This window comes from Netta rufina (genome assembly GCF_964035555.1).
Source record: "Netta rufina genome assembly, chromosome: 5".
Classification (NCBI taxonomy): domain Eukaryota; kingdom Metazoa; phylum Chordata; class Aves; order Anseriformes; family Anatidae; genus Netta; species Netta rufina.
Window position 1 is genome coordinate 31,862,079 of NC_140128.1, and position 12,387 is coordinate 31,874,465.

The 12,387-nt window shown below is 43.4% G+C and overlaps 1 protein-coding gene across 1 annotated transcript; it reads right to left on the reverse strand.

Moving 5' to 3' along the window:
- Positions 1-6,570: 6,570 nt before the first annotated feature.
- Positions 6,571-12,269, reverse strand: LOC311209527 (acyl-coenzyme A thioesterase 1-like). The gene is made up of 3 exons (XM_084286925.1): positions 11,594-12,269; positions 9,901-10,103; positions 6,571-8,639 (listed from the first exon to the last, which is right to left on the reverse strand). The coding sequence occupies exons 1-3, from the start codon at positions 12,045-12,047 to the stop codon at positions 8,037-8,039; spliced, it is 1,260 nt and encodes a 419-aa protein (XP_084143051.1). The 5' UTR covers positions 12,048-12,269; the 3' UTR covers positions 6,571-8,036.
- Positions 12,270-12,387: the final 118 nt, after the last annotated feature.

The window sequence follows — 12,387 nt, forward strand, 5'->3', positions numbered from 1 at the left end:
CACACTTCCTTTTATCGAGGGGAGAAATTTAGGGAGTATTGCAAAAACACTTGGTTATGAAAGTATACAAAATAAAGATTTTGGTTACCTTTTTTTTTTTTTTTTTCTTTAGAAATGTGCAATATATATGTCTATTTTAGTTGATTTTTGATTTTGCCTAGCTGAGTTATGATACTGATTTGGGGTATTGCACACACTGAAATTCCACTGCATGTTCTAGACTAGAGTCAAATATCTCTACATATTTTCCCATATTTTTTCATACTTTTTACTAGTAGAAACTAGTTTTAAAAAGCCATTGTGAGACAGTAGCAGGCAGCAGGGCTTCTAATGGATCACTTCAAAGAAATCAAAACATTTAAGCTGCACAATATTTGTTTTCACAGAGCTGAAGGATGATGATATAATGTTGATGATAAGAAGTTTTGGAAATTATTTGAGAGAATGTAAAACAGTAAATCAGTGACTACAAGCTGAAGGCATTAACCTTTAACTGATCACAAGAGCGATGAACACTCCTCTGAGGTAACTGAGACTGAGGAGGATCAGTCTTACAGGCTATGGAACAGCAATGCTACCACAGCAATCATAATCAGCTTCTTTACGGTTACATTTTTACAGAACGACTTTCATGGTAAGTTTTGATTTTAAAAGGTCAAACCTTGTCCATGATAAAATCTAGGGGTGTTTGAAATAACTACCCTCCTTTTCCTGTGGGAATGCTCCTGAGTTGACAAATCAAATGCACAGATTCTTCTGTAGGATATCCTTTTGCCACTTCTTCATAATTTATTTTTTTTTAATAAGGTAATGCAAGTCATTTATAGGGAGTCTTGGACTGTAATAGCTCGTCTGCAGAGAAGGGTACAAATAAGACAAGACACAAAGAGAAGCATCAGACCAGCAGTCAGCCTCAAACCCAATTTTCTCAAGCTTCACCTTTTTGCACTGTTCCAGTACAAGCCAACTAAAGCTACACTGTGGCAGTTATAACATGTTAGAAATCTCCATAACTGAATTATAGCACTATGGCTTCGTACTGTCAATTCCTTTTCAATATCAGGAACAGCTAACAAGTTAATTTATCATAATCATTGTTTGGAATCTTACATCATAATGTTCAGTTACAGTTAATATGACTGAATGAAATCAGATACCACGTAACTTTAAAATAAATAAATAAATAAATATTTAATTTATTTAAATCTCTCCTTACCGTTCCCCATGCAGCTATTCCCTTACAGTTTTGGTTACCAGAGATGGAAGTCACTGCTCCCCCAGTCATGGTCCTCCAACTCTGAGTTCCAGACAGCCCAAGATGTGTTACTGTTAAATACTGAAACAAACAAACAAAAAATACATTAAATGCCTCTGCCTTTTTCTCTTCCTTATTTGTTAGATGACCGTTGTCTCCAAGTATCAGTACAGTGTTTTCATTTGACCTCCTCTTGCTTTGGACATACTTGAAAAAGCCTTTTTTGTTGTCTGACACCACAGTGGCCAGTGTCAACTCAAGTTGGGCTTTGGCTTTTCTCGTTTTCTCCCTGCAGAGGTGAGCTGCTGCTCTGTACTCTCACTGTGAAGCCAGACCTTTCTTCCAGCGGTCATATATTTTCTTTTTCCACCCTAAGCGTTTTTTTTCCACGGGCTGAGTTCTCTGTTCAGCCAGGCAGGTCTTCTGCCTCGTTTGCTTTACTTGCAACACAGTGGGATTGCCTGTTTCAGGGCTTTTAAAAGGTGGTTTTTGAAAAGTAACTACCCCTCACGGACCCCCAAATCTTCTAACTACACCACAAAGACTTATTTTTATCTGCATAAATTGTACCCCAATTGAGAGAAGAAGCCCCTCTATATATGAATTGCCAATTACAAACTTCATTTGACAGATGAAAATATGCCCTTATCAGCAAATAAGGACCTTTGAAACATACCTTTCACTGGAGAACAACATAATCATGCTGCACTTCCAACAGACAGCACACACTCCACTGGAACATCCCCAAACATAAAGCAGCGTGTTCTCTCTGCAGCCCTTGACAGCAGCCCAGGGCTGCATGCTGGGGATTTAACGGAGGGTTTACTGAGAGTTGGTGTCCACTTGATGTAACAACCAGGTCTCTGTCAAGTCAGAAAAATACCAAAAATATTTAATTTCTTCTCATTTAGACACTGCTACTTCTATCACAAGAAAGAGGAATGCCCCAGGTGCTGCATGGAAGGACCAAGAGCTTGCTCCCGACTTAATACCACATGACTTGTGTACAGTTCAGCTGCTCCTAACCCACTCTTGCTCCAAACTGAAAAGCATTATTCCTCTTGTGCACATCATCTAGAAATTCCCATCTTCAAGAATATTAGTATAATGTAAGTTCCCCTGGAAATAAAAGACACCTTGATTAAATCCTTGACGTGACAGATGGCCAAGATAGGTCTGTCTCCACACTAGAAACAGGTGAGAATCTGCTGAGCATTTTGAGGTTCTAATCAAAGGCACCTTAACACTGACTCATGGTGTTTTATATGAAAATAAGAAAAAGCTCCTAACCCTCACAAGAAACAAATGACAAGGTGTCATAGGAAAATCAAAACCTCTTCCTCTGCTTTGCTCATGTTTGCTCTCTTTGCACCAGGTGATTATTGCATTTTCTAATCATTCATTATCACTGCACATGAGCAAGCCCTATTTTTTCCTTCACAGTTGCTGAGGTTTCTTTTCACCTATTGCTTTGCAGTAAAGTGTAGGATTTAGGAACAAGTAGGTGGGATTAGGTGCCAGAGCATGAACAGGGGGAAGCAGCTGGAGTCTACTGAAGCAGAACTTGGTGTGAGACTTCTGAAAATCTGAAACAGAACTCCATTACAAAAGCAAACAAATTCACAGTAATCAAAATATAAAACAATAAATAACCACATACAAGCAAACATACAAACAAGAACTGATTTCTCTGCTTCGGCCCAGAAGACCATCTAGCCCAGCATCCTGGCTCTGCCAGTGGTCAAAAAAGATGTCCACAGAAGAGTGTAGGAACAGGACAAGTCTGTTGTGGTAATTCTCCAGAACCCTCTTCCAGGCTCATATAATTTGTGGTTCTGGGTCTCTGAAGCACCGGTGTGATGGCAAGTCACACAGAGTGGGTTTGTTTGTGCAGCATTTAATCAGAGTGGGGGACCATTCTCAACGCATTCACAGTCTTCATAAAATCAAAGATGCTTTGAGGACCAATGGGAAACACAGTTGAAGTGGTTGAAGTAAAGGACAGATACGTTTTTATCTAATTGAGGATTTAAATCTAGCATTAGCAATATTCTGTCAGTAGCACAAAGGAGCACAGAAGCTTGGTATTTGTGTCACACTCAGTGCTTGGCAGGGAGCGATGGCTGGTAGCAGGCCAAATGCAGTGAGTCCAGTTCACATGGTCATTCCCAAATTCTGCACTGTCAAGGTCTGACCTCAAAGGCAGTGCTTCCTACTTGAATTTTTAGCCTTAGCATCCAGAATTTGTGAACAGAGGCAGCTCAACCAGTGCACGTATTTATCAATGTAACAGCAACCTAACCTGCATAAGAGATTCTCACAGAGCATCAGAGATAGCAGACTGAAAGATTTGCCCTTTTATCTCACTCCAAGACAAACTGCATCACTTTTATACATCTTTATGTACAAATTGAGCTGTCAGCTGCGTACTTCTCTGATGTCACACAGGAAGGGAACCTGGTCTTCCTGGGACTGCTGGCATTTTGCAGCTTCTGTCAACAGAAATGTAAAGTTGAGCAGGCTGGCCATGAACAAGAATGCTCTACAGATAGCTGTGTTCTGCTGCTGTGCCTAATGGCTTCTCCGGTGTTTTGTTCTTGCTCGGTTGTAACAGTTTGTCTTTTGAGACAACACTTGGCTCTTTACCTAGCCTTGGCTGTTCTGTGACCTACTGGCTCCAATGACAAGATCAAACCAGCTGATTACTGCAGCAGAATTTAGAATCAGCTGGATCAGTTATTGCAAACAGAACCAAAAGCTCTGCTAGAGTTACTCAGTTATCTTGGATTGGCAGAGTGCCACAGCAACCCCAAAAGGCTCACCTGATACCCCAGTGCATGTTCCTGCTACTTCCTCCTCTGAACGAACTAAACATTTTAATCTCCTTTTTTTTGTTTGGTTGGTTGGTTGATTTTGTTTTTTGTTTGTTTGTTTGTTTGCTTCATTTTGTTTTTGTTTTTTTTGCAGGATCAGGTTTCTGATCAGCAAGCAGGAAAACAGCATAGCTGTCCCTTTGGTCAGCAAGACGTTCTTCAACAGCCTGGAACAGGAAACCACAAGTTTTAACTAAAGTGACTTTAATGTAGACATAAATTTAGTCTAAATGTAGGTGTTAAATGTTCAGTGGCTTAAGACACTGAAAAGATATAAGCCTAAATTAACAGAATGCAACTCATTTAATTATTTTCTCTAAGTGGTAGCTAGAGTCAGGGCACAGACATTTTTATGTTTAATGTACATTTTGCACAGCCAATTTTTAAAGACTGAAAAAACAGTGAGTTTTAGAATCCCTGTATTTTGTCTGGACAATGATAAATGACAATGATGTTTTACAGAAATTGCTGCAGAGAGCGTTAGTTCATTGGAAGCATTAATTTTCCTTCTAGCCAAGCTTCAGTCAGAATATCGCCTTTTCTGCACTGAATACTACACTTGGCTCAGATTCCATTTCCAAATGACATACATAAAGCACTAAAAAGTGCAGAATGGTGATTTTTTTTTTTTTTTTCTGAAATGATAGAATTATAAATTTCTTAGCAAAATACTACCATAGCCAAAATTTTGATTTTTGTCATTGAATGGTGGTCCTATCCTAGAGTTTGATAACACATGACCTGGTAACGTATTAGAGAACTGGGTAAGCTTTGAATTAAAAAAGAAAAATAAAGTCCCTGATCGTCTTTAGGCTGCCAAACACAGAGGACAGAAACTGTGTTGTGACAGCAGGATGGGGAAAGAGCACTTCTAATTACACCTCACATATTCTCAACTTTCACTTCAAACCTTCTGCCCTGAGGCCATGGAAGAAGCTTGCTTGCAGAAGCCATCCAGCATCCCTGCTTCTCCCAGGTCAGAAGCTCCTGCTGTTACAGGAGCACATTTGCACTGAAATCTCCTTGTTCTGTGCGGATCCTAGCAAAATGCCACTGAAGTCTCAAATAGCCACTACTGCAGAGACATAGGACTTGATGTATAGGTACCTTCTCAAAGATATTTCACCTCTCCTGTATCAGCTTACATGTGAGAAGATTGCCTCTCAGTTTCTGAGGAGCTATGTCACAAATTCTTCTTATTAAGATATGCAGTGCTAAATGAAAGGACTGATAAAAGCATCAAGCCAAGATCTTTTGGTTCAGGCTAGTTTTTTGATTTGCTATTTCATCTGAAGCACTTTTCAATTACAAGCAGAGTACAAGTACAGCTTTCCCCGTCCCCTTTTTATTACTTTTATCAGTTGTGCTTGGCATGGTCTCTTTTGCAGCTGAAGATCTATTAACTTTAATTAAATTGTAACTTTCACATTGTTCTTGAATGTCTGTCATCTGTAACCCTGGAGAAACTACACAAAGCCGCCTGACTTTACAGGCTGTGATTAGTACAATCTTTGCCACTACCTTGGAAAAATGTCGTCTTAGCCCCACTCGTCTAACTCACCCCTTCAGCAGAAGAAATGTTAACAATTCAAAGCTCTGTCACTGCAGAACATGCTCAAGAACAAGCAGAAGCATTGTATTGAAATTAGGCCATTTCCAATTACTTGATGTTAGCCTCCTTCCAGCTTCCATTTCCTGAAGATAAGTTTCAAAACCAAGTTTCTAAAGAGGCCAGCTGATTTAAAATGAATACCCCGTGCAACTGCGTTGGCTGACCTATTTTCTTGTTTGTATATGGCACAGAGCTGCTCAGCTAAATCAGCTTTTTCAGTCCTTCTTGCTGCTTAATCAGCCTTTTCGACCTTTCTTGCCAGCTGCCATCCAAGTGGTAAATAAATGGGCTTCAACTGGACAGCAAAGCTTTCATTTCAGACCAACAAAGAGGTTTTATGCGGTGCTGTCATCGCTGGGATCACCCCGCAGCTCCCTCCCTCCCCTTGTTGCAGCAATGATTTCCTTGAATGTGACTACTGAAACCAGCAACGTAACAGACTATAAGCAAGCATCACTGACCCATTGTTCCTTTGCTGGCCCAAAGTATTTTTCCTTTTACCTGCAGTTTCCTATAGTTAAAGGAAATCTATTTTCTCAGAAGCTCACAATATTCTAATTCAAAACACAGGTCTGTAAACTGCCCATTGAAGGCTGAGAAAGTTCGTCCTCATCTCAGAAGGGATTAAAATAGTGTGTTGTCCCAGAAAACACACTGTACTGCATAAGTCTCGCTGTGTTCAGTAAAAACAGAACAAAATTATTCACCTTCTAGAGAATCTCGCAGTACAGCGGCCCGAGTCGGAGACAAATCTGGATGGACAACCCAGGGTTTTCTGACAGCTTTAATAAAACAGACAGATGAGGGAAAAGAAAATGTCCCTTACCCAAACTGAACTGCTCAAATGTGTTTGATTTCCCTTGGTGCTACACATTGCTCTTCTGTCAGGTCCCACCCACTCACCAAACATTTACAACCAGCACAATTTGTGCAGGACACAAGGCACACAGAGCACAAAGAGAGATGAAGAGGTAATAACAGAAATCCTGATGGACCCCCACCTCCTGGGGTCAGAATGGGAGCTTTGACTGCTTCAGGAGGCAAATTTGCTCAGCTGATACCATGCGATCCCTGGAAAATGTCAGCAAGCTGCTGTCTGCTGGTACCCTGCAATTGCAAGAGGTACATCCCAGCTGTCCTCACCGTGTCTGGGCCTCAGCAGGGGGCAGGTTAATGTGCATTTCACCAGGAGGCAGCATCAGTCCTCTCTTCGGTGTGGCATTTCCTAGCTGCCAGTGAGCCCACAGCTCTCTGATGTAGCAGGAAGACAGCGCAGACACTCCACTCCACAGGGCTCCTGGGAACTCAGCAGCAGCCATGGCATTATTCTTCCTCCCCAAAACAGGGATAAACTAAGCTTCAAGTTTCAAAAGTGGGTACTTAACACATCTGCATCACCCCCATCTTGAGCACTGTGTAGAACCCTTCTGCAAACTCCCCCATTCTTGTTCCTGACAAGAGGTGAGGACTCCTGTACAGAAACTCTTCAGCCAGGTGAAGGGATAGTTTCTGACTGCACCAGATTGCTGCCTGTGCATTTACAGGCATACAGACAGTCTTCAAAGACTTCATTCAGATGATTTCAAGTAAAGTGTACATACACACATACACGTTGTATTTATTGAGTAGCACAGTGCAAACTTCCATCTGACATGTAAGGTAGCTGGAGTCAGCAGGAGATACAACCAGTGTAACCAGGGTAAGATTAATTTCTTCTGGGTTTTGAAGTACCAGAAATAAACATCCTCACTGCACTTCAGAATAAGTCAGAAGAGTGCCTCTTTATTCAGTTCACATCAGAACTGTAGCATCTTTTTTACTAAGGAATGTGAGAAAATTACATACCAAGAAGAAAGGTGAATAAATGTACTGATGTATTGCCCTGAGAAACCACTGTTTATATTTAGGGTAATTAAAGGTGTAATACTGAATAATTCAATGAAGGTCTCTGCCTTTGAGAGTATTTCCTGCTACCAAGGGAGAGGGCTGGAGGCTGAAAGCAAAGACAGCTTGGGACAAACACAGTCTGCATGACAGGATGGTGGGCTCTCACTGATGGCTCCAGCACAGACAGATCAGATGGCACCAGTCTACGGTGTAGCTGGGGACAGATGACACTTAAAATTCAACTCAAAAACAGGAAATTATTTGAGAAATGAAAACATACAATTATGCAACAATGGTGTTTAGAGAGAGGTAGGCTAGGAAGCTTTGAATAGTTTCCCAGGATTCTGGCCCTAATACAGTGAGAAATTAAATACGAACCCTGCCACCGTAGCTGACAGCGACACTTCTACTACAGATTGCTCTTAGGAGTATCCGAGTCCATCAAGTGTTGCCAGAAAAAAGCCTGTATCCTGTGCCACGCATCTTCTTGGGCTTTGGCGTGCTCCTTCCATTGTCCTCCCCACTGCACGAACAGCCCAAGCACTTTGTGGATGGACGCCTGGCACAGAGGCAGGTATGGTGGCTCCAGGAGGTGCCCTGCTCCAGAATAGGAGCAAAACTCCACCTTCCGTCCACAGCGCCGAAGGCGCTGAACAGCGTCCTGGCAATAGAGGTCACTCTTCCAGTTCATGTCATCCAGCCCTGACAAGAAGAGGAACTTGGCCAAAGACCTCTCCATGGGAATGCGACAGTGCCACGTTGCGGGGTCCCTGTGGTCATCTAGGATTTCTGAAAAATCTACTAGGTCGGACTCCTTACTGGTCTTCATCCTCCCCAGATCGTATGGGTGGGGAGGAATAGTGAAGCCATCCCCCCGCAGGGGAATGAAAGAATTAAAACCACTTCCAGATATGCTGACAGCTGCCTTGATGCCAGGTAGGAAGGTGGCCATGGAAAGGGCTAGGTCAGCTCCTTTAGACAAGCCCAAAACGCCAATCCCCGTATCCTTCACCTGAAACACAGTTATGGGACAACCATTACCAACTACTCATATCCTGGGCTGACATAACACCTCCCCCCTCTTCTGCTTCCTTATTCCTTGTATGATTAAAATCTTTTTACCCTTTCTCTGTTCATGTTCTCTCTCCCCCATATTGGTCCCTTTGCTGAACCTCCACAAGAATGAGCATGAATTCTGCAACTCCTCAGCATTTCTTCCCCTGTAGCACTTTTTCTTCCTGAAGAACTCCATAGACAAAGCCTTTTGCTTCTTCTGCATCCTGGCTTGACACTTTCTCTCAGTACTGTACATTTTATTGCTCTTGCCTCCAAAAGCTCATCCCAGCTTGCTCTCTTCAAGCCCCTTGTGGAAAACCAATTTTTCACGGGTTTACGTGCATCGGTTCTCTTTCTTGCCATTGTTTTTTCATACTCTCCTACAGCTGGCCTGTTATCTTCTGTTTTGTCTTGGAACACAAGGCACTTGGGGCCGAGTAAGCCTAATTGTTTAAATCAACTTATTTATAGTGAGGGCTCTTCACACCAAATTCACATTGTAATGTGCATCTTGTAAGATACTCTGGAAGTTTTACAGCTCGATGAGGAACAACACCAACAGTTATGAAACAGCCATTATCAACTACTCATATCCTGGGCTTACAGGATCAACTTTGTGAAATTAAAATCACATTAAGTAGCGTTGCATTCAAAGCTTAAATTATATTTAGTTTCTCTTGGTCTCTATTGGCTTAAGTATTATGATATATTGCCATAAAAGTGTTTTTTCATCCCACATACATATCCTAATACCGCCACAGCTTCTTAAAACATGGCATGCTCTCCAGTACTGTAACTGTTAAGATATCCTGCTGTTACAGCATTTTATTACCGTCCTGCGAAACTTACTCAGAATTAGAAACCTCTCTGAAATATTAGAAAAAGACATTTATTTTTATTTATTTTTTTTTTTTTAAGATCTTGTGCTTAAGAAGTTGCACTTCTAGTCTGGGAACTGCTTTGACATAAATATTATACAAATACTCATTTGCACAACACTTCATGGACTGTCATAAGGTGCTATGCAAAACTTTTATCCAACTACTTGCAAAATTGGAGTTGAGGCACATTGTTTTCCACCTCAGATCACACTGTCTGAACATGCTCTCTCCTTTTACATCTCACAAACTTAGTTGCTTTCAGTGACATGTAGCATTTCACGTTAGGAAATTAGAGAGTTGCTTCTAGTAGGAAAAGTACCATTATTTATCTCCTACCTGCTTCTGCTTCTGCAAAAAGTGTACAGCCTCCTCAAAATAATCCAGTTCAAGAATCTCTGGCATAGCAGGCAGATCTTCAAAGGCCATGTAAGCCAGAGCCAGAGTCACAAAGCCCCTGCTAGCCAGAAGACTTGCTCTGTATTCAACAAGACCTCCTCCAGATCCATACAAATCGATAAGTCCGGGGAATGGTCCTGGTCCTGCAGTGAGAGATAAATATACATACACGATCACAAAGAAAACTTTCTAGAGTTGCTTTTTCAGTAGCACCCCCTCAACGCACATCCAGACTGTAGATATCAAAAGGAAATCATCCTCTGAAGCTTTACACATGCAGGTTCTCATTCTGAGGCACACACTCAATGTAACTGGACTATTTTTCCCAGCCTAATTAACTGAGATGATTATAAAGAAATTACTATTCCCTCTCCTGTATGATTGTCTCCTATACGGATTATCCCAAGCATTTCTGTGAGCAGCACAGAGTATGAAACCTAGTTTCCACAGTCCCTCTCCATTAGTCAGCTCTCTGCTGTGTAATTATGAAGATGAGTTCACCTTACAGCACCTCTCTCCCCATAAGAACACTAATTTGGATATTTCTTCTCCTGCCTAGGAATTTATTATAGGAAGTTTGTATTTTGTGCATTGTTCTCCCACCACCAGTTTCAGCTGAAATTGGCCTAGATGTTGTCAGGCCATTGGGGACTGACTTAAGTGCAGTATCAATCACTATGTGCATTCTTTTAGTAACCGTGCTAGCAGCTTTTCCAAGCAGGGAATGCCTGACTTAATGCATCAACAAATGCCATTACTACGTGCACAAATTCAGGCTTCAGCCTGATCTGGGTAACCACCTCTGGGCTTCTCAGTTCTCCTTCCACAGCTGTATAATTTCCATTTCCTGCTGCTGCTCTGCCCATTCTTACCACCAGATACAGCTGAAATTTTCTGTAACAAAATTTGGTGTCACAGCAGCTACAAAGGACTTTTTACTTGCTCCAGAGCAAGATACTCACATTTAAGTACTGCTCAAGGAAAACAAACAGTTCAGGACTCAGAGCCTTACTCAGGATCCAGTCTCATCCTTGTCTCTATACAGAACTTTGCAAATGTGATGTCTGTGGAAGGCTTTGCCTTCCCTGTTTGTCCCCCTTCTTTTAAATTATCGCGTGCAGTTCAGCTGCTCAGCTGAGCAGGAACAGACTTCTTCCTTTGTCTTCCTAAGCCAAAGAGAGAGAAAGTGACAAAAGTCCAGAGCCTGTGGCAGCTGCTGGAGCAGCCCAGACCTGCTGTGACCCCAGCCCATTGCTCCCACCTCACCACTTCACTCCTCACCTTAGAGCTCTGGCCAAAACCAGGGGCCTCTGCCCTCCCAGCTTGTCAGAAGAGCTGGGAAATAAGCACACTTTTCCCCAAGACCCTCAGCCAGGAAAGGTCCTGTTCCCTGCTCAGCTGAAGCCAGGAGATGCCTTGCATTGCTGCTGCTGCCCTCATTGCACCCCCTGCCTATGCAACGCCCAGGCAAGGCTTGTGACTGCCCTGCACTGCTGGGGGGATGGCAGTGGCTGGACACGGCACCAGCTGAGGGAACCATAACGGGGACTGTGTGCCAGCTTGCTGATGGGCTGCAGTGCCCAATGTACGATGCAACTCACACCTGGAAATCCAGAACGGGATTAAAACTCACCAGGAGGGAGGAAGAGAGTTGCTTTAAGCCGACCTTCTCTGACTGGAATCCTCTTCACTCCCTCTGCTAAAAAACTTCGCTCATGGGTGCATTTTCCCAGCAACCGGCTCATGTCCCCGTGGCCCTCATACACCTCCAAGTCCACACAGAAAGGGGTCAGGACGTTCCTCTTTGCCAGCCGCTTATAGGGCGTTTTGGAGCGCAGAGACCACAGCAGCCCCATAGGCTCCACTCCCGAGTAGCTGCCCCCCAGCGCTGGGGAGCGGGTCAGGTCGAGCTCCCCGCTGCTCCCAGCCCTGTAGCGAGCGTGGGCTTGGAAGAGCTCCCCACCCTCGTCCACCAGGCAGGCTCTGAGGGTGACCTCCTGGTGCGGCAGGAGACCTGTCACGCAGATCTGCACGGGGTCATCGAACAGACACCTGGGGGAGGGCAGAACCGTCACCTGCACCGCCATCGAGCTCTGCTGGCGGGGAGCGGAGGCTGCTGGTGTTTGGCGAGACGCCGGCTGTGTCAAACGGGAACGGCAAGAGCCCGGCGCTTCTCACGCTTAAAATCTCTGCCAAAGTCCAGGGGGAAGCACCGGGACTGCTTCCTCCAGCCAGCAAGCACGGGCTGCTGGGAGATGTAGTTCGGGTACACCACATCAAACACCTCATCTCAGGTGTCCTACAAAAACACAACCGGCTTGCAAGGACAGGAGTTGTCATTTGCTGCTGCTGTGCACTTTTATTTCTGGGCATATAAAGGCTAAATCCCTGAACCTCGAGTGGCAGAAAGAGATACTCACATGGCCT

Bases quoted from the DNA above. Each gene is read 5' to 3' on its own strand.
- LOC311209527 (XM_084286925.1), bottom strand. From the start codon at position 12,047: ATGGCGGTGCAGGTGACGGTTCTGCCCTCCCCCAGGTGTCTGTTCGAT. The intron at 10,104-11,593 runs GTGAGTTTTAAT...CTCTCACTGCAG, and splicing joins AACTCTCTTCCTCCCTCCTG to GACCAGGACCATTCCCCGGA. The intron at 8,640-9,900 runs GTAGGAGATAAA...ACTGTGTTTCAG, and splicing joins TTTTGCAGAAGCAGAAGCAG to GTGAAGGATACGGGGATTGG.